Below are 25,162 nucleotides of genomic sequence, written 5' to 3' on the forward strand. Positions count from 1 at the left end.
ATTTCACAATATTATGTCAGACCCACTCGACATCCATTGCATCCGGTCTCCCCTAGAGGGGGTGGGGGGTTACCCACATTTGAGGTCCTCTCCAAGGTTTCTCATTGTCATTCTCATCGACGTCCCACTAGGTTGTGAGTTTTTCCTTGCCCTTATGGTGGCGCTGAACAGCGGATGTCGTTGTGGCTTGTGCAGCCCTTTGAGACACTTGTGATTTAGGGCTATATAAATAACCAATGAATGATTGATTGATTGATATAGGGAGTAATCTTTTTTACACAGTACAATCACTAATGCGAGAAAATAGAATCAGGTTCATGGGGCGTGACATAACTGACCCAGTTTTCCCAGTATGAAGTCAATTTCTCCAATGTATAATGAATAAAAGCTGTTATCTTCTCCATTTTATAAACGTCCATTGTTATTTCCATCCATAGCTTCAAAGTTGGGCTCTCCTGTGATATCCATTTCCTGGTAATTGTCTTTTTACAAGCCACTAGTTGTATTTTTATTAAGTGTTTATCTTTTTTCAGCCAGTCGTGAGGTCCGAAAAACAGAGTCTTACTTTGAAGGGGTACTTGACATTTGAAAATATCCTGTAGAGCAGGGGTCACCAACCTTTTTGAAACCAAGAGCTACTTCTTGGGTATTGATTAATGCGAAGGGCTACCAGTTTGATACACACTTAAATATATTGCCAGAAATAGCCAATTTGCTCAATTTACCTTTAATATATATATATATATATATATATATATATGTATATATATATATATATATACATATATATATATATATATATATATATATATATATATATATATATATATATATATATATATATATATATATATATATATATATATATATATATATATATATATATATGGGTATTTTTGTCTGTCATTCCGCCGTACATTTTGTTTTCTTTTACGGAAGGTTTTTTGTAGAGAATAAATGATGAAAAAAACACTTAATTGAAGGGTTTAAAAGAGGAGAAAACAGGAAAAAATGAAAATTAAAAATTTGAAACATAGTTTATCTTCAATTTTGACTCTTTAAAATTCTAATTTCAACCGAAAAAAATGAACAGAAAAACTAGCCGATTCGATTCTTTTTGAAAAAATTTAAAAATTATGGAACATCATTAGTAATTTTTCCTGATTAAGATTAATTTTAGAATTTTGATGCCATGTTTTAAATAGGTTAAAATCCAATCTGCACTTTGTTAGAATATATAACAAATTGGACCAAGCTACATTTCTAACAAAGACAAATCATTATTTCTTCTAGATTTTCCAGAACAAAAATTTTATAAGGAATTCAAAATACTTTGAAATAAGATTTAAATTTGATTCTACAGATTTTCTAAATTTGCCAGAATAATTTTTTTGATTTTTATCATAATAGGTTTGAAGAAATATTTCATAAATATTCTTCAGCGAAAAAACAGAAGCTAAAATGAAGAATTAAATTAAAATGTATTTATTATTCTTTACAATAATAACAAAAAAAAATACTTGAACATTCATTTAAATTGTCAGGAAAGAAGACAAATGAATTTAAAAGGTAAAAAGGTACAGTATATGTGTTTAAAAATCCTAAAATCATTTTTAAGATTTTATTTTTTCTCTGAAATTGTCTTTCTGAAAGTTATAAGAAGCAAAGTAACTAAATAAATGAATTTATTTAAACAAGTGAAGACCAAGTCTTTAAAATATTTTCTTGGATTTTCAAATTCTATTTGAGTTTTGTCTTTCTTAGAATTAAAAATGTCAAGAAAAGCGAGACCAGCTTGCTAGTAAATGAATAAAATGTAAAAAACAGAGGCAGCTCACTGGTAAGTGCTGCTATTTGAGCTATTTTTAGTACAGGCCAGCGGGCTACTCATTTGGTCCTTACGGGCTACCTGGTGCCAGCGGGCACCGCGTTGGTGACCCCTGCTGTAGAGCTTGTTGTATCTCTTTCCAATAGTCCTTTATGGCACAGCAGTCCCAGAAAACATGGTAGTGGTTTGCTTTCTCTGGATTTGATGTTATTCAATAACAAAATCTAATCTACTTAGAATTTATAACCTTGTCAAATGATATGAACGCAAATGTTAATCAATCCATCCATTTTCTACCGCTTATTCCCTTTTGGGGTCGCGGGGGGCGCTGGCGCCTATCTCAGCTACAGTCGGGCGGAAGGCGGGGTACATCCTGGACAAGTCGCCACCTCATCGCAGGGCCAAGAAATGTTAATCCCAAAGATTAATATTTATTTAACTCATAAACCTTAGGCTTCGGTCAGGCTGATGCGAAAAATAAGTACTTACCAAATGAACTACACATGAGGGTCTCCTAAATAACGATTTAAATGATTTAGTGCTAAAATAAATAAACCAAATTGATGATATACAATATTAATTACAAATTTTTCTCAACTAAACTATAAAATACGTGCATATGAAAATACAGCTTCAACCCTTTAGTTGTATTTTTGCGCTTAAGGGACTTCTGTTTGTTTGATATTGTCATGACTGCCACAAGTGGTGGGAAGGTGTATTACAGCTGATCCCCGCCTCAGCTCATACGGACCACAGCTGAGAAACACATATTTTTTTTGTCGGCCCAACAATGGCTCTGTAGGTAAGAAACGCTGATGTAATGTAATTAAAAGTGATGTGCGGATCGATACAGAAATATTGTCACCGCCGATAACAGATCTTTATGCTCTGATATCGATTCTCCAATCAAAGTATTGATACTTTAGTTCAGGGTTTTCCTGACTTTTTTTTAAATCTAAAAAAAAAAATGCAGAAAACAGATGGTCTCAATTAAGCATTAAAGGTGACTAAGTATATTTTTATTATTAATTATTAGTTAAAATGTTTTAGCTTTTTCTCATTACATACCGATTTAAAAAAAAAAATCTTACATTTTGCTGTTTTTATTCTCATGTAAGAATACATTAATAAAAATAATAATACAATTGTGTAACTGCATAACTAAGTGTGTCAAAAATGTTGCCCGTATGAAAATATTAATGTTCAGTTACACATTTAACAGTGTTTATTATGGTTTGAATTGTCAAATTAATTCATAACTTCGTACCATTTTATTTTCAATTAACTAACTAAACCTTGCTGTATGCTAAAAACAGTGTCAATTATGCATTAATGGTGTCTAAGTATATTTTTATTATTAATTATTAGTTAGAACCTTTCATCTTTTTCACATTATTTACCAATTTTTTTGCTCTTTTTTTTACTTACATTTTGCTGTTTTTATTCCCATGTGAGAATACAATAACAAAAATAATAATGCGATTGTGTAACTGCATAACCAAGTGTGTCAAAAATGTTGACTGTATGAAAATATTAATGTTCAGTTACACATTTAACAGTGTTTATTATGGTTTAAATTGTCAAATTAATTTTATAACTTAGTACCATTTTATTTTCAATTAACTAACTAAACCTTGCTGTATTCTAAAAACAGATAGTGTCAATTATGCATTAATGGTGTCTAAGTATATTTTTATTATTAATTATGATTGTAGCTGAGATAGGCGCCAGCGCCCCCCGCGACCCCGAAAGGGAATAAGCGGTAGAAAATGGATGGATGGATAGTTAGAACCTTTCAGCTTTTTCACATTATTTACCAATTTTTTTTGCTCTTTTTTACTTACATTTTGCTGTTTTTATTCCCATGTGAGAATACAATAACAAAAATAATAATGCGATTGTGTAACTGCATAACCAAGTGTGTCAAAAATGTTGACTGTATGAAAATATTAATCTTCAGTTACACATTTAACAGTGTTTATTATGGTTTAAATTGTCAAATTAATTTTATAACTTAGTACCATTTTATTTTCAATTAACTAACTAAACCTTGCTGTATTCTAAAAACAGATAGTGTCAATTATGCATTAATGGTGACTAAGTATATTTTTATTATTAATTATTAGTTGGAACGTATCAGCTTTTTCACATTATTTACCAATTTTGTTTGCTCTTTTTTACTTACATTTAGCTGTTTTTATTCCCATGTGAGAATACAATAACAAAAATAATAATGCGATTGTGTAACTGCATAACCAAGTGTGTCAAAAATTCTGCCTGTATGAAAATATTAATGTTCAGTTACACATTTAACAGTGTTTATTATGGTTTAAATTGTCAAATTAATTCATAACTTAGTATAATTTTATTTTTCAATTAACTATCTATCTAAACCTTGTTGTATGCTAACAGTGTCAATTATGCATTAAAAGTGACTAAGTACATTTTTATTATTAATTATTAGTTAGAGCCTTTCAGCTTTTTGTCATTATATACCGATTTTGTTGCTCTTTTTTTCTTACGTTTTGCTGTTTTTATTTCCATGTAAGAATACAACAATAAAAAAATAATACAATTGTGTATCTGCATAACCAAGTGTGTCAAAAATTCTGCCTGTATGAAAATATTAATGTTCAGTCAGATATTTAACCGTGTTTATTATGGTTGTTTTGAATTGTCAAGTTAATTCATAAATTATTACCATTTTATTTTTCAATTATCTAACGAAACCTTGTCATTTAGGCATATTTCATTTTTATTTTGAGAGCTTTTATTATTTTAGATCAGAGGTGTCAATAGGCCATTTTTATATTTAAAAAAAAAAAAGATAAAAACAGCTTTTTTTGTGTCAGCTTTGTAATATAGGTGACTAAGTACACTCCAAAAAATTATTCACGCCCTTCTTAGATGTGACACATTTAAGTATTGTTGAATTTATTCAAAAATATCTAGTTTTAAAATATACACATACAGGTGCTGGTCATATTATTAGAATATCGTGAAAAGGTTGATTTATTTCATTAATTCCATTTAGAAAGTCAAACTTGTAGAATGTATACATTCATTCCAAACAGACTGATACATTTCAAGTGTTTTTTTGCCAAAAAGGAGATGATTATTGCTGACAACCAATGAAAACTCAAAATTCAACATCTCAGAAAATTAGAATATGGTGAAAAGGTCAGATATTGAAGACACCTGGTGCCACACTCTAATTAGCTGACTAACTCAAAACACCTGGACAAGCCTTTAAATGGCCTCTCGTTTTGATTCTGTATGACACACAATCATGGGGAAGACTGCTGACTTGACAACTGTCCAAAAGATGACCATTGCTACTTTAAAGAAGGAGGGCAAGACACAAAAGGTCATTGCCAAAGAGGTTGGATGTTCCTAGAGCTCTGTGTCCAAGCACATTCATAGAGAGGCGAAGAGAAGACAAAGATGTGGTAGAAAAAAGTGTACAAGCAAGAGGGATAACCGCGCCCTGGAGAGGATTGTCAAACAAAACCGATTCAAAAATGTGGGGGAGATCCACAAAGAGTGGACTGCAGCTGGAGACAGTGCTTCAAGAACCACCACGCACCGACGTATGCAAGATATGGGCTTCAGCTGTCGCATTCCTTGTGTAAAGCCACTCTTGAATAAGAGACAACGTCAAAAGCGTCTCGCCTGAGCTCAAGACAAAAAGGACTGGACTGCTGCTGAGTGGTCCAAAGTTATGTTTTCAGATGAAAATAAATTTTGTATCTCCTTTGGAAATCAAGGTCCCAGAGTCTGGCTGAAGACAGGAGAGGCACAGAATCCACGTTGCCTGGTGTCCAGTGTCAAATTTCCACAATCGGTAATGGTCTGGGGTGCCATGTCATCTGCTGGTGTTGGTCCACTGTGTTTCCTGAAGTCTAGGGTCAATGCAGCAGTCTACCAGGAAGTTTTAGAACACTTTATGCTGCCTGCCGCGGACCAATTTTATGGAGGTGAAGATTTCATTTTCCAACATGACTTTGCACCTGCACACAGTGCCAAATCTACCAGTACCTGGTTTAAGGACCATGGTATCCCTGTTCTTGATTGGCCTGCAAACTCACCTGACCTTAACCCCATAGAAAACCTATGGGGTATTGTGAAGCGGAAGATGCGAGATGCCAGACCCAACAATGCTGAAGAGCTGAAGGCCACTATTAAAGCAACCTGGGCTCTCATAACACCTGAGGAGTGCAACAGACTGGTGGACTCCATGCCACGCCGTATTGCTGCTGCAAGTCAGGCAAAAGGAGCTGCAACTAAGTATTGATTGCCGTACATGCTGAAACTTTCCATGTTCATGCTTTTCAGTTGGCCCACATTTCTAAAAAATATTCTTTGGTACTAGTCGTGACTAATCTAATTTTCTGAGATACTGAATTTGGGATTTTCAGTCATTGTCAGTACTAATCATCAAAATGTTAAATATTTCAAATATATCACGATGTGTGTAATGAATTGATATATGTAAGTTTCACGTTCTGAATATAATTACTGAAATAAATCAACTTTTTCATGATATTCTAATAATATGAACAGCACCTGTATATATTTAGTCAGTGAAACATAAAATTTCTCATAATTGATCCAATGGGATTGATTTGATGTTGATCAACGCAAAATAAATGAGTTCAGAACTCGGAGCATGCGCATATCATCTTCCTGGGCATTACTCATTAACATAACGTCTTCTGGCGGGAGTGCACCGCATCAGCAAAAACTGGGAAGCAGGTTGGAGCTCGGTCTTTGGTAAGTATTCTTTTGTATATATATATATATATATATATAAAGCTGTAGTACTGTAGACTGTACCGCTGGTGTATTCAGTGCTTTACACCACATTTGGTGAATTGTTTATGGGGGTGAACTTTACTTTTAAAGTCCGACTTTGCATGCTAGCTTGGTAACTTCCAGAATGGGCACTATTTTAATAGTCCACACATGAACACGGCAGTCGGAAAACTGCAAGATGGTTGTGAGGTGAAGGAACTTTCCCTCACTATTGCATAAGTCAGAAACAGCGTGAGCGTGGAAGATTATTGAGGCGACAGTTGGACATACAGTAGATGCATGCAATGTCTGCCTGTGTAGTTTGACTTTGTTCAATGTGTGTGCTTCCACCGGCTCCACTGCGCTGCTTGTCAGCTCCGGCTGTCCAAAAACTGCCTGCATGTGTGTTTAAATATGTGTTTTATACCTCATACAGAGTATTATCTCGCACTCTCGCGAGTGAATCTTTTTTGTTATCACGAGAATTATTTTGTCTCGGCACACCAGCAAAAGGCGGGGGTGCAGAATTATGCACCCCCGCCGTAAAATGCACCCCCTGGCGGGAGCGCGCTTACGTCACTCGGTTGCGTCAACCGTCTCGAAAAGTAGCTAAACTCGGCTAAAATCGCCTCTTTCGGCATAAAAATGTACTTAACAAGGTGAATAATCGAAGTTGTCTTTACTTTGGATATATTAATGGATGGATTAATTGTGATTCTTTAATGATTTCGCCGTCATTGCCTTTAATGATTTCGTCGTCATTCAAGTGGGTAAATCGCCTCTTTCGGCATAAAAAAGTATATAACAAGGTGAAATAATCCAAGTTGTCTTTACTTTGGATATATTAATGGATGGATTAATTGTGAGCCTTTAATGATTTCGTCGTCATTCAAGTGGGTAAATCGCCTCTTTCGGCATAAAAAAGTACATAAGGTGAAATAATCCAAGTTGTCTTTACTTTGGATATATTAATGGATGGATTAATTGTGAGCCTTTAATGATTTCGCTACCATTCAGATTAGGCGAAAACAATAACCATTTAATATAGGAATATTTGCTGTCCCGAAAATGTATTGTCTACCTTGACAGCTTACTGTAAAGAATATAAACACCAAAGTAAGCCTCTATATGTACTTTTTTAGAGACATCAAGGAGAACGAATGTTTGCTGCTTCACTCGACGTGATCCAATACTCGTATTTTAAAAATATGACATTTTCTTTAACTTTAAGAAGCTCATGGGTGGATGGATGAATACATTAATAAATGAATGCATCTGATATCTATCATTGTTTTGGTTTTAAGAAGTTTCAAACTGAACATTCACAAATAACTTTACCAAAAGTACCCGAAGTACCAGAGATGGAGTTATGGTGGGGGTGCATTTTCAGTGAAGAGTTGATTCCAGCTGCCTGAAAATCTATCTCTGGCTAGGAACCACATAGAGACATGAAACTCACCCTGGTTACTCATCATCGATAGTTTGGCAAATGTCCAAAGTGGTTTCAAGATAGCAATATCAAAACATAATTAAAGCGCTCTTTTGCAATTTTTAAGCATTGTTTTTTTTCTCTACCTTGGATTCAAACATCGGCCCAGTGTTGTAGTCACCTTTTCAATTGAGTGAAAATGGATCCTTCTCTGTATAAGACTATTTGGACTACAAAACAAAAGGTATTTATTCAGCGGCCATCTCCAAAAGAGAAAAGAATGAAATGCGCCGAAAAGTTGCAAAGTATAATGTTCAAGGTGAGTGACATTTTCAGAAACGTTTATATTCAAGAGATTTGTAGAAGTCATTAATGGCACAGGCCTTGTTAGCGTCCCAGAAAGTGTTCAGCAGACTCGTCGACTAAAAATTACTCACGCATTGTACTTATTAATTTCTACTGTTGATTGGGAAGACGGTCATAAATTAGATAACTTAATGTCAAATCAGTCTCCAGAATGTATTGTTTTCTCTGGGTGCTTCCTAAGGTTAAATGACAGATAAAACTATTCCCAAAATGCATAAAAAAATGATGCACCTGTTATATTGCCCTACTTTTAGCTATGTAAGGATGGAAATGTGAAAAAAAAACATGAAAACCAGTAGTACATTTGGAGATACAGAAGTTGCACACTGTGACAATAATGGTATTGTATAATTGTGTTATCAATCATTTTTAAAGACGTTATAATTGTTTCGTTAACTTCCCTGTCATTGTATTTTAAATCCACTTCCAAATCCTTCATATTATTTTATTAGAAGATACTATTTAAAAGTAGGCCCCTAAGTTTGAACGTGTGGGTCAATTGTGTGTGTGTCCTGTGAAGGACTTGTTACCTGCCCAGGATGTTTTCCTACCTTGCCCAATATATGCTAAGATAGGCTGCAGCACCACCTGTGACCCTGATTATGGGTAAGTGGTGCCTTAGGTAAGGATGGACAATGGTTATTGCAGGAAATCTTACACAATAATCTCTTGTTGCGATAATATTTCCTTTGCCTGTGTCTCCATTTTTTTTATTTTATTTTGCTACAGGTTTCTCTGCAAATCATTTTACATGATACAACTTTTCTTCAGGAAATTTTAAACAATTCATGCAGTTGCAGCTGAACATGGAGCCTCCATGGCTACTTTTTATTCATACAATTCATCTTTAACATTGGGTGTCTCAACATGATAAGTTAACCGATCTGGCTGTAGCCAACTTCACAAGAAAATGTTTCTTGGGGTTGATATATTTTCCAATGTATTTCTTAGGAGAGGAACTCTAGTACGTCGGTGTGACCAGATCCTCTACAACTAAGGTTGTGTGTGGACCGAAAGAGGCCAATGATGTCTTTACGGAGTTCCATGCCAGTGCCATTGGAGCACACACGGGTCAAAAAAAGACCCGAGACGCCATTTCCAGGCGATATTTCTGGCCTGGAATGGCCGTTGACATCGATAAATGGGTAAATCAATGACACTTGAAGCAAATTCGCTTTTTATAAAATCCTACTAGAAGTTTCCTTTATTACACAGTTTTATAACTGGTCCTTATGCTATTTCACAGAATATGAAATGACAGTCCACAAATGTTGCCAGCTGATGGTAACGTTATTCATATGAATTGTGTTCTTTGCAGGTGGTCGATTGTATTGTTTGCCAGGCCGGCCAGACCATAATAAAAAAGGAGGTAGAATACACACCTATAAAGGTAACTATCCATCGATCCATCCATTTTCTACCGCTTATTCCCTTTTGGGGTCACGGGGGGCGCTGTCGCCTATCTCAGCTACAATCGGGCGGAAGGCATTTTACACCCTGGTCAAGTCGGTACTTCATCGCAGGGCCAACACAGATAGACGGACAACATTCACACTCACATTCACACACTAGGGACCATTTAGTGTTGCCAATATATTTTATATATATATTTTCTTCCATGGCTTTGCTCTGAGTCCGAGGGTCACAGAGGAAGCTGTAAAAACATGTCAATTTAAATATAAAAGGACGGTTAATTACTCCTACACAACAGCAACATACTAAAAGAGATTTTGATATTTGTATTTACTTACACCCAATAAACTGTAACCAATTAAACTGTCTCCAATGATCCTGCTCCTAATCTGATGTTCTTTATTCTACTTTTCTAGGTCAAACACCCATTTGAACTTATAGGCATGGACCTGGTGGGAAATTAACTAAGACCAAAAACGACAATCAATATATCTGTGTCCTGATAGATTATTTCACCAAATGGCCACAGGATTATCCATTAAAATCTAAAAAAAGCAGCAGAGGTGACTGAATGAATCATAAAATCTTTTCATCAGTTTGAGGCACCAAAAAGAATATTAACAGACCAAGGCACAGAATTTGTCAATACAGTAAATATGGAAAACAAGACAACTATTTGACTGAATACATGTGTGCATTGTAACATCTTACAAATATTAGTGTGCCCACATTCATTTTCACATATAAAGTGTTCTGTGGTTAATACAAAATGCTACATATCCTGCAAAAATGCTCCCTTTTATAATACTGCACCTACCAAACAAAATATATAATCCAAGCTATTTTTTTTACTGTGTGAAACGTATGTGCACTCTACGTTTACAGATTAACAGGACTGTGTGTGCCAAGCTGGGCATCCAGCAGAGCCTCTGTGCCCCCTACCATCCTCAGACGAATGGTTTGGTGGAGAGGATGAATGGAACCATCCAAAGGTGAAGGAAATATAGCTCCTACCTTTTCTGGGATCAATCTATTCATTAAATATGATCTATGTGGTCTTCAGTTTACGCTAGTACAATTCAATTGTGGGTTTTTGAACAAATGCAAATTGTAATTTAAAATTTGAATGCCGGTATGTTTTATTTTCCAGGGCACTTAGTAAACTTGTGGGTAAAAAACCAGAAACGTGGGACGAGTATCTCGATGCCGTTATATTTGGGCTCCGAACAAAGAAGTAAATAACGACGTCATACTCCCCCTTTTTTTTGATGTTTGGGAGAGAGGTCCCCGAGCACTACAGGGTTAGTGAAGAAATCCTACCATGATTTAGTTACGAGTTTCAATAGAAACTCTGCTCTGTAAATGCAACCGGAAACAGTGTTAATGCAAAGGCAAACAAGCTACACTGTCTCCTGTGAAAAACATTTGAAAAAAAATCCTGCAAAACACTTTTTTGTTCACAGTTGGACAGCAGTGTTGAGGCCATTGTGGGAGAGGAAGCTCTGGGGGAGGAGATAGAGCGTGAGGGATATTGTGCACAGCAATGTGGCAAAGAAGCAGGAGAGCACCAGGCGGAGGCTGACAACAGGTGCAGCTAAGGAACTTCTCAAAGTTGGAGAGCAGGTCTGGCGGCAGAACGTCAGGAACCAGCAGAGGAAGGGTGGGAAGTTGGAGGCAAACTTCCTGGGCCCATACACAATAACAGCACTGGAGGGCAAAAGTGCAGATTTGAAAGCAAAACATGGTGCAGTTTTCCGCAAGGTCAACATTGACCACCTCGTCAAGGTGAGGCATGAAGTGCCACATATACCCCATAAAATAGAAACTTCCACAACCCCTTCTACACCACCTCAGACACCCGCTGACAAGACACACCGCCCCACCGTCATTTGTCCAGAGACACCCCGCCCCACCGTCATTTGTCTCAAGACACACCGCCCCACCGTCATTTGTCTGGCCAAATCCACCAGAGAACCTCCTCCAACTGCACTAGCCTCCTCACCTCCAGCTGCACCAGCCTCCTCACCTCCAGCTGCACCAGCCTCCTCACCTCCAGCTGCACCAGCCTCCTCACCTCCAGCTGCACCAGCCTCCTCACCTCCAGCTGCACCAGCCTCCTCACCTCCAGCTGCACCAGCCTCCTCACCTCCAGCTGCACCAGCCTCCTCACCTCCAGCTGCACCAGCCTCCTCACCTCCAGCTGCACCAGCCTCCTCACCTCCAGCTGCACCAGCCTCCTCACCTCCAGCTGCACCAGCCTCCTCATCTCCAGCTGCACCAGCCTCCTCACCTCCAGCTGCACCATCCTCCTCACCTCCAGCTGCACCAGCCTCCTCACCTCCAGCTGCACCAGCCTCCTCACCTCCAGCTGCACCAGCCTCCTCACCTCCAGCTGCACCAGCCTCCTCACCTCCACCTCCACCAGCCTCCTCACCTCCACCTCCACCAGCCTCCTCACCTCCAGCTGCACCAGCCTCCTCATCTCCAGCTGCACCAGCCTCCTCACCTCCACACCTCCAGCTGCACCAGCCTCCTCACCTCCACCTCTACCAGCCTCCTCGCCTCCTCACCTCCAGCTGCACCAGCCTCCTCACCTTCACCAGCCTCCTCACCTCCAGCTGCACCAGCCTCCTCACCTTCACCAGCCTCCTCACCTTCACCAGCCTCCTCACATCCAGCTGCACCAGCATCCTCGCCTCCTCCTCACCTCCGCCTCCTCACCTCCACCCCTCCTCACCTCCAGCTGCACCAGCCTCCTCACCTCCAACTGCACCAGCCTCCTCACTTCCAGCTGCACCAGCCTCCTCACCTCCAACTGCACTAGCCTCCTCACCTCCAGCTGCACCAGCCTCCTCACCTCCACCCCTCCTAACCTCCTCACCTCCAGCTGCACCAGCCTCCTCACCTCCACACCTCCACCAGCCTCCTCACCTCCAGCTGCACCAGCCTCCTCGCCTCCTCCTCACCTCCAGCTGCACCAGCCTCCTCACCTCCACCTCCACCAGCCTCCTCACCTCCAGCTGCACCAGCCTCCTCGCCTCCTCCTCACCTCCAGCTGCACCAGCCTCCTCACTTCCAGCTGCACCAGCCTCCTCACCTCCAACTGCACTAGCCTCCTCACCTCCAGCTGCACCAGCCTCCTCACCTCCAGCTGCACCAGCCTCTTCACCTCCACCTCCACCAGCCTCCTCACCTCCACCTCCACCAGCCTCCTCACCTCCACCTCCACCAGCCTCCTCACCTCCAACTGCACTAGCCTCCTCACTTCCAGCTGCACTAGCCTCCTCACCTCCAACTGCACTAGCCTCCTCACCTCCAACTGCACTAGCCTCCTCACCTCCAACTGCACTAGCCTCCTCACCTCCAACTGCACTAGCCTCCTCACCTCCAACTGCACTAGCCTCCTTACCTCCAACTGCACTAGCCTCCTCACCTCCACCCCTCCTCACCTCCACCAGCCTCCTCACCTCCAACTGCACTAGCCTCCTCACTTCCAACTGCACCAGCCTCCTCACTTCCAGCTGCACCAGCCTCCTCACCTCCAACTGCACCAGCCTCCTTACCTCCAACTGCACTAGCCTCCTCACCTCCACCTCCACCAGCCTCCTCACCTCCACCCCTCCTCACCTCCAACTGCACTAGCCTCCTCACTTCCAGCTGCACCAGCCTCCTCACCTCCACCAGCCTCCTCACCTCCAACTGCACCAGCCTCCTCACCTCCAACTGACCTAGCCTCCTCACCTCCAACTGACCTAGCCTCCTCACCTCCAGCTGCACCAGCCTCCTCACCTCCTCACCTCCAGCTGCACCAGCCTCCTCACCTCCTCCTCACCTCCAGCTGCACCAGCCTCCTCACCTCCTCCTCACCTCCAGCTGCACCAGCCTCCTCACCTCCTCCTCACCTCCAGCTGCACCAGCCTCCTCACCTCCAGCTGCACCAGCCTCCTCACCTTCACCAGCCTCCTCACCTCCAGCTGCACCAGCCTCCTCCTCACCTCCAGCTGCACCAGCCTCCTCGCCTCCAACTGCACCAGCCTCCTTGCCTCCAACTGCACCAGCCTCCTTACCTCCAACTGCACTAGCCTCCTCACCTCCACCTCCACCAGCCTCCTCACCTCCACCAGCCTCCTCACCTCCAACTGCATTAGCCTCCTCACCTCCAACTGACCTAGCCTCCTCACCTCCAGCTGCACCAGCCTCCTCACCTCCTCACCTCCAGCTGCACCAGCCTCCTCACCTCCTCCTCACCTCCAGCTGCACCAGCCTCCTCACCTCCTCCTCACCTCCAGCTGCACCAGCCTCCTCGCCTCCTCCTCACCTCCACCAGCCTCCTCACCTCCAGCTGCACCAGCCTCCTCACCTTCACCAGCCTCCTCACCTCCAGCTGCACCAGCCTCCTCGCCTCCTCCTCACCTCCAGCTGCACCAGCCTCCTCGCCTCCTCCTCACCTCCAACTGCACTAGCCTCCTCACTTCCAGCTGCACCAGCCTCCTCACCTCCAACTGCACTAGCCTCCTCACCTCCAGCTGCACCAGCCTCCTCACCTCCACCAGCCTCCTCACCTCCACCCCTCCTCACCTCCAGCTGCACCAGCCTCCTCACCTCCTCCTCACCTCCAGCTGCACCAGCCTCCTCACCTCCACCAGCCTCCTCACCTCCAGCTGCACCAGCCTCCTCACCTCCAGCTGCACTAGCCTCCTCATCTCCAGCTGCACCAGCCTCCTCATCTCCAGCTGCACCAGCCTCCTCATCTCCAGCTGCACAAGCCTCCTCATCTCCAGCTGCACAAGCCTCCTCACCTCCACCAGCCTCCTCACCTCCACCTCCACCAGCCTCCTCCTCACCTCCAGCTGCACCAGCCTCCTCCTCACCTCCACCCCCACCAGCCTCCTCACCTCCAGCTGCTTGTTTTGGAGAGGTAGAGGAAACAACTCCACAATACAAAAAAACTCCAATTCAAATATGTAAGTTTTTTTTCATTCTGTGCTTATTACTCAATTGGAAAAAAAGTTATGAGCGTAAAGCTTGTTACTCCTTTGTTGCATTCATGCAAAATGAACACAACTCATAATTTTCAGAAAAGGAAATCGTAACATTTTTAAGAATTGTGGTTGAAATGGAAAATGTTTTTTAAAAGGGGTTTTATGTTCTAATAGAAGGTTAATGAATACATCATGTTTCATGGTTTGATATTGTTCATCTTCTGCAGATGTGAAAGAGGCATTTGCAGGGAAGAAGGCCCATGTCCTTCTTTCAAAGATTGGAAATTATAATTTGTATTATTGGGACATCGAGAAGGTTGGCCCCAACCAGGAGCTTGAGAGCGAGGTATTACGCTGTCATTTTTGTCTGATGCCTTTACATCACTTCACATACAGTATGTGCATTTCTGGACTATACACATTCTAATTAGGATTATTATCTATTAATAAAGTTAATAATACATAAATTGCAATTTGGTGACTGGCAAAATTAGTTGATAACTGATCCTCCATACTGAATATATGTAGCATTTACACACAGAGTCAGTCAACATATGGAACTGCATGTCTCATGCACAATTAATTTATTTTTTCATCTTTCATAGGTAATCAATGCCTACCTCACCTTTCTTGTGAGGAAATATAATAAAAGAAGTCCAGGAAAGGCTGGTGTCATCGACAGTTTTTGCATGATGGCAATTTGGCAAGGGAAACAACAAAGACTCCGAAAAGTATGAATGTAGGGGACTGTTATGCACATGGAATTTGTTTCTTTGATTATGCAATACATTTTCATTAGTTCCTCTTATTTACAGCTCGATCCAATGGCATTCTCCATCCTTTTGGGAATAATTAATGAACAAAACCACTGGATGTTGACGGTGAGATGAGAAGTACTGTGCAAATCTTGCTTCTATAAGATCATTATTAGTGGTTTTGAAGGCCCTATATACTTTCAAGGGTTGAACTCCCTTTCAAATGCCAGTTCTGAAGTTGAAAATATTTCCATGTACCCATTCAATCTTACACCTCAATCTGTCCAATAGTAGGTTTGTGCCTCACTTATCTTGTTTTCATGTTAAAAATACAAAGGTCATCTACCCACATGAGAAGAGATTCCTTTTTTTGGATCCATTGGGGGAATCACAAAGGAACATCAAGAGATGCCTGGGGTCAACAAGGTATTTTTTTCCGTTAAAGGATGATGTCTGATACATAGTACTTGCACTATAACGTCAGACAAAAGGCAGCTCTAAGAGCTGCTAAATGATTGATTGATACATACTCCGTACAATTGACCAATAAAAGTAACATATTTCGTACAATTGACCACTAAATGGTAACACCCGAATAAGTTTTTCAACTTGTTTAAGTCGGGGTCCATGTTAATCAATTTATGACAATGGTGCAATAGTTTAATAGTTGTTTACAAATAATATTTCTATCATTAAGGGCCTTTATGCGAAAGAAATGCTGCAACGTGACAAGGTGGGCATGCAGCACACTAGCCCATGCACGCCAGCAAGATGGCACATCATGTGGTTTCCTGGCCTTAAAAGTAAGTGTACTGTACACTACTGAAACAATGAGGACAACCTCATGGTCATTACCTTTTTTCATAAGAGAAATCCATGACCTGGTTTCTTACATGTTTGTGATGTGTACCATTAAGTAGCCCAAAAATTATATATATAAACTTGAGGTGCACCACCAAAAATGGAGTGATGGTTTAATAACTTATAAACGCATGCTTACCTTAGCTAAAGCTGAATATTACTCAAATCTCATCCACCATAATAAAAACGATCCAAAATTTTTGTTTAGTACGGTAGCATCGCTAACCCAACAAGGGACTCCTTCCAGTAGCTCCACCCTGATGACTAGCTGATGACTTTATGCAATTCTTTAATAAGAAAATTGAAGTCATTAGAAAGGAAATTAAAGACAATGCCTCCCAGCTACAACTGGGTTCTATTAACACAGATACGACTGTATATACGGTGGATACTGCCCTCCAAAATATTTTCTCTCGAGTCGGGACCCAGGATGGACCGCTCTCCAAGGTTCTCATAGTCCTCATGGTCACCGACGTCCCACTGCGTGTGAGTTTTCCTTGCCCTTATGTGGGCCTACCGAGGATGTCGTAGTGGTTTGTGTTGTGGTTTGTGCAGCCCTTTGAGACACTAGTGATTTAGGGCTATATAAATGAACATTGATTGATTGATTGATGTTAACAATTATAACCTGCGTATATTCATAAGTTTCTCAAAGTAAAAACATGGATCTTAGCATCTTGCTAATTTATGTATTCATCATAAGATGCTTCAATAAATCAATCAATGTTTATTCATATAGCCCTAAATCACAAATGTCTCAAAGGACTGTACAAGCCACTACGACTACGACATCCTCGGAAGAACCCACATAAGGGCAAGGAAAACTTTCACACCCAGTGGGATGCCAGTGACAATGATGACTATGAGAACCTTGGAGAGGACCTCATATGTGGGCAAACCCCTCCAACCCCCCCTAGGGGACCGAAAGCAATGGATGTCGAGCGGGTCTAACATGATACTGTGAGAGTTCAATCCGTAGTGGCTCCAACACAGCCGCGAAAGTTCAGTTCAAAACGATGCTTATACCCTAACCTATGTTGTTTTTAGTTTGCAGAGGAAATATTGAAAGGGCAGCAAATAAACATCAAGACGAATCCTACGGCCGTGAACAAGATGAGGCTTGATATTGCCACTGTCCTCCTCCGAGAAACAGGTGCATTTTATTTTTAACAGATCAATATTAATTACTTCATGTTTGAGCTGTTTTAAACCTATGCCGTTCAGTTGGAATTACAGGGAAGGCGGTAAATCATTAAAATGAGGTTTTGCCGCTAACATTCTTAAACCATAAAAAATATTGATGGCACAGATTAAATCAAATAATCAGGACAGCGTAATACAATTACATATTACTGGAGTTTATTTTAATTTCAGCAAGATATTTTAAGAAATTCAAGAGTGAATATTGATGCATACTCTTTTTCGGAACAGATGATCTCAGCAAGTTCTGTCACAGCTGTGGGATGGAGGAGAGCGATGACCCTAATTGGGTACGTTTTCACTGTGCAATACAGTCAGGCTGTGAAATAGCAGGGCGTAGATAACATAATTTTTGTAGTAAAATAGTTACAGTGATAATGATGAATTATTAAAATCCAGAATTTATATACATTTAATTTAATGGCCCAACTTTTCTGCCTCCTCACCTTAGATCCGCTGTGACATCTGTGACAGGTGGTTTCACCACGAGTGTGTCCTGAGGCCAGATCTTGATGGGGATTACCTGTGCCCTGCATGTGTATGATGATTGCCTTTGTGTTTACTTCATTTGACGTTTGACTTTGAATATTTTATATATAAATTATTTAACTATGTGTGGATTTTGTTAGACTTAAACTTAGACAAACTTTAATGATCCACAAGGGAAATTATTTGTTTGTATTAAAAAAAAATTGCATTATACCTTGTTTGATAAGAAATTATATTTCTTCTCCTCTGATCTGAAAAAAAACTATTTAATTACAAGACTGGTTTCAGATTATATTATAGTAATACCGATGTATTTATTATGTTTATAATATACATATATATATATATAAATCACTTAGATTTATATAGCGCTTTTCTAAACACTCACAGAGAAGTGGGACCCAACATTCATTCACACCTGGTGGTGGTAAGCTACATCAGTAGCCACAGCTGCCCTGGGGTAGACTGACGGAAGCGTGGCTGCCAATTTGCACCTACGGCCCTTCCGACCACCACCAATCATTCATTCATCATTCATTCACCAGTGTGAGCAGCACCGGGGGCAAGGGTGAAGTGTCCTGCCCAAGGCAGTGATTTTTTTTGGATGTCAATAGGTGGGAAGCGAACCTGCAACTTTCAGGTTTCTGGCCGGCCGCTCTACCCACTATGCCATGCCGGGCCTATGTATGTATGTATGTATGTATGTATGTATGTATGTATGTATGTATGTATGTATGTATGTATGTATGTATGTATGTATGTATGTATGTATGTATGTATGTATGTATGTATGTATGTATGTATGTATGTATGTATGTATGTATGTATGTATGTATGTATGTATGTATGTATGTATGTGTGTGTGTGTGTGTGTGTGTGTGTGTGTGTGTGTGTGTGTGTGTGTGTGTGTGTATATACAACAATGTGTGTGTGTGTGTTATATATATATACACTGTATATTACCAAATAAACGCCTCTTCCTAATAATAGCAGCCCATGTATAGCGATACACCACAACTGACTGGAAGTGGGGGAAAAGCTGGGAAAGTAGGCAAAAGTCCTCAGTGTTCAAAAATCAGTCACACAAGTCCCGCAGCTGGCCACCCGAGTCAAGGGATGCCCAGCATGTCCATAGCGCACACCGCAAAGTCACACTGGAAGTGGGGGGGAAAGTAGGCAAAAGTCCTCAAAATGTTCAAAAATCGTACCCGGAATGGAGTCCCACAAGTCCCCCATGTCCCAAAAATTAAAAAAATGAATAAAAATCCAGGGGCCGGATTTTGGACGCTGGCGGGCCGTTTTTGGCCCGCGTGCCTTAGTTTGGAGACCAATTTCAAAAATTGTCCCCAGCCTGGTATTGTTTTCCTTGGAGTTTATAGAGACTAAATCCAGCAGAAAATTGGCGTTATAAACAAAGGGAGAGAGTTTAGAAGGGAAAAACATGCATTCTCCGGCAGGTGGGTTGAAGGTGCTGCCTGAAAAAGCACCCCCCCCCCCCTAACTCCGCCTGTGGAGGTCCAATCATCACATGGTTTTCGCTGTATACAGGGGGGGGGGGGGTAAGGATGAGTCACCAGGGTGAGTTTCATGTCTCTATGTGGTTCCTAGCCAGAGATAGATAGGGGGTGCATTTTCCGGCAGGTGGGCTGTTGGTGCTGCCTGAAAAAGCATCCCCACCCCATAACTCCGCCTCTGGAGGTCCAATCATCACATGGTTTTCACTGTATACAGGGGGGGTAAGGATGAGTTACTAGGGTGAGTTTCATGTCCCTACGAGCATCTTAGTCAGAGATAGATAGGGGGTGCATTTTCCGGCAGGTGGGCTGTTGGTGCTGCCTGAAAAAGCACCCCCCCTAACTCTGCCTCTGGAGGTCCAATCATCACATGGTTTTCACTGTATACAGGGGGGGGGGGGGGGGGGATGAGTTACTAGGGTGAGTTTCATGTCTCTACGAGCATCCTAACCAGAGATAGATAGGGGGTGCATTTTCCGGCAGGTGGGCTGTTGGTGCTGCCTGAAAAAGTGCCCCCCCCCCCCCCCCCCCCCCACCCCTAACTCCGCCTGTGGAGGTCCAATCATCACATGGTTTTCACAGTATACAGGGGGGATAAGGATGAGTTACTAGGGTGAGTTTCATGTCGCTACGAGCATCCTAACCAGAGATAGATAGGGGGTGCATTTTCCGGCAGGTGGGCTGTTGGTGCTGCCTGAAAAAGTGCCCCCCCCCCCCCCTAACTCCGCCTGTGGAGGTCCAATCATCACATGGTTTTCACAGTATACAGGGGGGATAAGGATGAGTTACTAGGGTGAGTTTCATGTCTCTACGAGCATCCTAACCAGCGATAGATAGGGGGTGCATTTTCCGGCAGGTGGGCTGTTGGTGCTGCCTGAAAAAGTGCCCTCCCCGACCCCCCTAACTCCGCCTGTGGAGGTCCAATCATCACATGGTTTTCGCTGTATACAGGGGGGGGGGGGTAAGGATGAGTTACTAGGGTGAGTTTCATGTCTCTACGAGCATCCTAGCCAGAGATAGATAGGGGGTGCATTTTCCGGCAGGTGGGCTGTTGGTGCTGCCTGAAAAAGCACCCCCCCCCCCTAACTCCGCCTGTGGAGGTCCAATCATCACATGGTTTTCGCTGTATACAGGGGGGGGGGGGGGTAAGGATGAGTTACTAGGGTGAGTTTCATGTCTCTACGAGCATCCTAGCCAGAGATAGATAGGGGGTGCATTTTCCGGCAGGTGGGCTGTTGGTGCTGCCTGAAAAAGCACCCCCCCTCCCCCAACTCCGCCTCTGGAGGTCCGATCATCACATGGTTTTCACTGTATACGGGGGGGGGGGGGGGTAAGGATGAGTTACTAGGGTGAGTTTCATGTCTCTACGAGCATCCTAACCAGAGATAGATAGGGGGTGCTTTTTCCGGCAGCTAGTCTGAAGGTGCTGCCTGAAAAAGCACCCCCCCCCCTAACTCCGCCTCTGGAGGTCCAATCATCACATGGTTTTCACAGTATACAGGGGCGGGGGGTAAGGATGAGTCACCAGGGTGAGTTTCATGTCTCTATGTGGTTCCTAGCCAGAGATAGATAGGGGGTGCTTTTTCAGGCAGGTGGGCTGTTGGTGCTGCCTGAAAAAGCACCCCCCCAACTCCGCCTCTGGATGTCCAATCATCACATGGTTTACACTGTATACCGGGGGGGGGGGGGGTAAAGATGAGTTACTAGGGTGAGTTTCATGTCTCTACGAGCATCCTAGCCAGAGATAGATAGGGGGTGCATTTTCCGGCAGGTGGGCTGTTGGTGCTGCCTGAAAAAGCACCCACCGTAACTCCGCCTCTGGAGGTCTGATCATCACATGGTTTTCACTGTATACAGGGGGGATAAGGATGAGTTACTAGGGTGAGTTTCATGTCTCCACGAGAATCCTAACCAGAGATAGATAGGGGGTGCATTTTCCGGCAGGTGGGCTGTTGGTGCTGCCTGAAAAAGTACCCCCCCCCCCTAACTCTGCCTCTGGAGGTCCGATCATCACATGGTTTTCACAGTATACAGGGGGGGGGGGGGTAAGGATGAGTTACTAGGGTGAGTTTCATGTCTCTACGAGCATCCTAGCCAGAGATACATAGGGGGTGCATTTTCCGGCAGGTGGGCTGTTGGTGCTGCCTGAAAGAGCACCCCCCCTCCCCCAACTCCACCTCTGGAGGTCCAATCATCACATGGTTTTCGCTGTATACAGGGGGGGGGGGGGTAAGGATGAGTTACTAGGGTGAGTTTCATGTCTCTACGAGCATCCTAGCCAGAGATAGATAGGGGGTGCTTTTTCCGGCAGCTAGTCTGAAGGTGCTGCCTGAAAAAGCACCCCCCCCCCCCCCCTAACTCCGCCTCTGGAGGTCCAATCATCACATGGTTTTCACAGTATACAGGGGGGGGGGGTAAGGATGAGTCACTAGGGTGAGTTTCATGTCTCTATGTGGTTCCTAGCCAGAGATAGATAGGGGGTGCTTTTTCAGGCAGGTGGGCTGTTGGTGCTGCCTGAAAAAGCACCCCCCCAACTCCGCCTCTGGATGTCCAATCATCACATGGTTTTCACTGTATACCGGGGGGGTAAAGATGAGTTACTAGGGTGAGTTTCATGTCTCTACGAGCATCCTAGCCAGAGATAGATAGGGGGTGCATTTTCCGGCAGGTGGGCTGTTGGTGCTGCCTGAAAAAGCACCCACCGTAACTCCGCCTCCGGAGGTCTGATCATCACATGGTTTTCACTGTATACAGGGGTGGTAAGCATGAGTTACTAGGGTGAGTTTCATGTCTCCACGAGAATCCTAGCCTGAGATAGATAGGGGGTGCGTTTTCCGGCAGGTGGGCTGTTGGTGCTGCCTGAAAAAGTACCCCCCCCCCCCCTAACTCTGCCTCTGGAGGTCCGATCATCACATGGTTTTCACTGTATACAGGGGGGGGGGGGGGGGTAAGGATGAGTTACTAGGGTGAGTTTTGTCTCTACGAGAATCTTAGCCTGAGATAGATACGGGGTGTGTTTTCCGGCAGGTGGGCTGTCTGAAAAAGTACACCCCCCCCTAACTCCGCCTCTGGAGGTCCAATCATCACATGGTTTTCACAGTATACAGGGGGGGTAAGGATGAGTACCAGGGTGAGTTTCATGTCTCAATGTGGTTCCTAGCCAGAGATAGATTTTCAGGCAGCTGGAGTCAACTCTTCACTGAAAATGCACCCCCACCATAACTCCATCTCTGGTACTTCGGGTACTTTTGGTAAAGTTATTTGTGAATGTTCAGTTTGAAACTTCATAAAACCAAAACAATGATAGATATCAGATGCATTCATTTATTAATGTATTCATCCATCCACCCATGAGCTTCTTAAAGTTAAAGAAAATGTCATATTTTTAAAATACGAGTATTGGATTACGTCGAGTGAAGCAGCAAACATTTGTTCTCCTTGATGTTTCTAAAAAAGTACATATAGAGGCTTACTTTGGTGTTTATATTCTTTACAGTAAGCTGTCAAGGTAGACAATACATTTTCGGGACAGCAAATATTCCTATATTAAATGGTTATTGTTTTCGCCTTATCTGAATGGTGGCGAAATCATTAAAGGCTCACAATTAATCCATCCATTAATATATCCAAAGTAAAGACAACTTGGATTATTTCACCTTGTTATGTACTTTTTTATGCCGAAAGAGGCGATTTACCCACTTGAATGACGACGAAATCATTAAAGGCAATGACGGCGAAGTCATTAAAGAATCACAATGAATCCATCCATTAATACATCCAATGTAAAGACAACTTGGATTATTCACCTTATGTACCTTTTTCTGCCGAAAAAGGCGATTGAATGACGACGAAATCATTAAAGGTAGAACAATGGAGTAAATAAAAATGCAACAAACCATAATATGGGAAGATCGGAGTACGGATCTTAACAGGACACACACTGAAGCATCCCTTCGTGGTCGACCTGAACACACCGTGCCTGCTTGGTAATGACCTGCTTTACAAACTGCCCTGACATTCAATATCGCACAGAAGGGACCTTCCTCGTGTTACCTGACGGTACAACCACCAAGCTGCGACACCACTATCAAGGTACCTCCATTAGCATGAGCTCATACCACAACCTGGAGCACCAAACATGGCTGGCGCCTGCTGAGTACCTCAACTCCTGCTGCAACTGTTCTATCAGTGAAAACCCTGGCTGACTGAGCTGTTTCCGTGTGCACCACCACCCGACCCGCCATTTGTTATGATCACAAGTAGACGACATATCAGGAGGCCTTTGACTCCTTTTTATATATATATATATACATATATGTTGGAACTCAAGGTGTGGCTACTCACGTTGACATATCTTTGCAACAACTAGCATCGTATAAGATAGGCACCAATGCTGTCCCACATTGTTCCCTTGCTCTCTGTCCCCCTACGGAAACTAAAGACTTAGGTCCAATGATGAAACCACACAAAATACCACATTATTAATTGTTTCAGTTGTCTATTAAACACATAGCTATGGGCTGCACTTTGGACACCGCGGCTGTAGGCTACAAGGAGCTAGCAGCTACACAACAGCTGAGCTAAAACTACACATGACATTTAAGCATATCAAATCATTATAGTTGCTTATTACATGCACAAAGTAGTCAAGACAGAAGTCTAATAGAAAGTATTCGGTAATAAACGTGTCCGCATCATTGAACTTTCTACAACATGAGCTTGACTTAACGAATTAATGCGGCCTCCAGGTGTGGTAGAATGTCAAATTACTATTGCAAAAGCATCCGCCATAAGGTTGGTGTTTTTCTAGCATTTGTGTCAATATAAATATAAGCATATTTTGTCGCCTTCACCGTGTTGAATAATTTACTTGACTATCAGCTAAACTTTTTCTTAGATGTTTCTGAAAGTAAAAGTATTACAAACCCCTTTGATGTCCCTTCTTCAGAAACAGAAGGGGGAGGAGTTGAGGGTGGAGTCAGACTCCTTACAACAAAATCGACAATCATCCGACTCTGACAATTTCCATAGTTTTAACATTTTTCCCAAAAAAAAAAAGTCAAATTGAGAATGAGGTAATAAAATCATTGACTAAAAATGATTTGTTATTGAAAGACCTGACATTCAATAGACCCATACTGATGATGGTATTGATAAGCTTCGATGTAGGCTTTGATTAGGAGAAGTTAGGAATTAATTTGTTTAGGTTAGCAGGGTGGCTAAGTTTCCCAATGGTTACTCTCTTGGTGGTCACAACAGGAATGTAGAAGGTGCCATGATTGGATGTAGGCAAGACTGCTGTCAGGGCAAGGTAAGGGAGAAGTGGAGTAGTTGTAACATTTTTTCATTGGGTAAAAAGATGTAACTAAATTTAATTTGAAAATAACGATGTTGCACATCGATAGTGGTTTAGTAGATTAATCTGGAATATGGAGGAGGTGAGGTAACATCTGTGAAAAGGTTGTGATTTCATTGATATGATCAATCATGTACAAGGGAAAAGGTACTTGCTGACTTGCGTTGACAATTAC

At 42.3% G+C, this 25,162-nt stretch overlaps 1 protein-coding gene and 1 long non-coding RNA gene across 2 annotated transcripts; both read left to right on the top strand.

The window, feature by feature from the left end:
* The first annotated feature begins 4,686 nt into the window (after nt 1-4,686).
* On the top strand, nt 4,687-10,673 carry LOC133541865 (uncharacterized). Its single transcript, XR_009803991.1, has 4 exons — nt 4,687-6,601; nt 9,369-9,562; nt 9,736-9,807; nt 10,247-10,673. It is a non-coding gene; the product is annotated as an uncharacterized LOC133541865 (long non-coding RNA).
* A 21-nt stretch (nt 10,674-10,694) lies between these two features.
* Nucleotides 10,695-18,350, top strand: LOC133541775 (fibrous sheath CABYR-binding protein-like). The gene is made up of 11 exons (XM_061885360.1): nt 10,695-10,822; nt 11,372-11,620; nt 13,602-14,794; nt 15,040-15,158; nt 15,418-15,543; nt 15,628-15,693; nt 15,905-15,993; nt 16,265-16,370; nt 17,476-17,581; nt 17,860-17,918; nt 18,080-18,350. Exons 1-11 carry the CDS (start codon nt 10,695-10,697, stop codon nt 18,170-18,172), a joined length of 2,334 nt encoding a protein of 777 aa, XP_061741344.1. The 3' UTR covers nt 18,173-18,350.
* Nucleotides 18,351-25,162: the final 6,812 nt, after the last annotated feature.

Source organism: Nerophis ophidion, linkage group LG23 (assembly GCF_033978795.1).
Source record: "Nerophis ophidion isolate RoL-2023_Sa linkage group LG23, RoL_Noph_v1.0, whole genome shotgun sequence".
Classification (NCBI taxonomy): domain Eukaryota; kingdom Metazoa; phylum Chordata; class Actinopteri; order Syngnathiformes; family Syngnathidae; genus Nerophis; species Nerophis ophidion.

Bases quoted from the DNA above. Each gene is read 5' to 3' on its own strand.
- LOC133541775 (XM_061885360.1), top strand. From the start codon at position 10,695: ATGTGCACTCTACGTTTACAGATTAACAGGACTGTGTGTGCCAAGCTG. The intron at 15,159-15,417 runs GTATTACGCTGT...CATCTTTCATAG, and splicing joins ACCAGGAGCTTGAGAGCGAG to GTAATCAATGCCTACCTCAC. The intron at 15,994-16,264 runs GTATTTTTTTCC...TCTATCATTAAG, and splicing joins AGATGCCTGGGGTCAACAAG to GGCCTTTATGCGAAAGAAAT.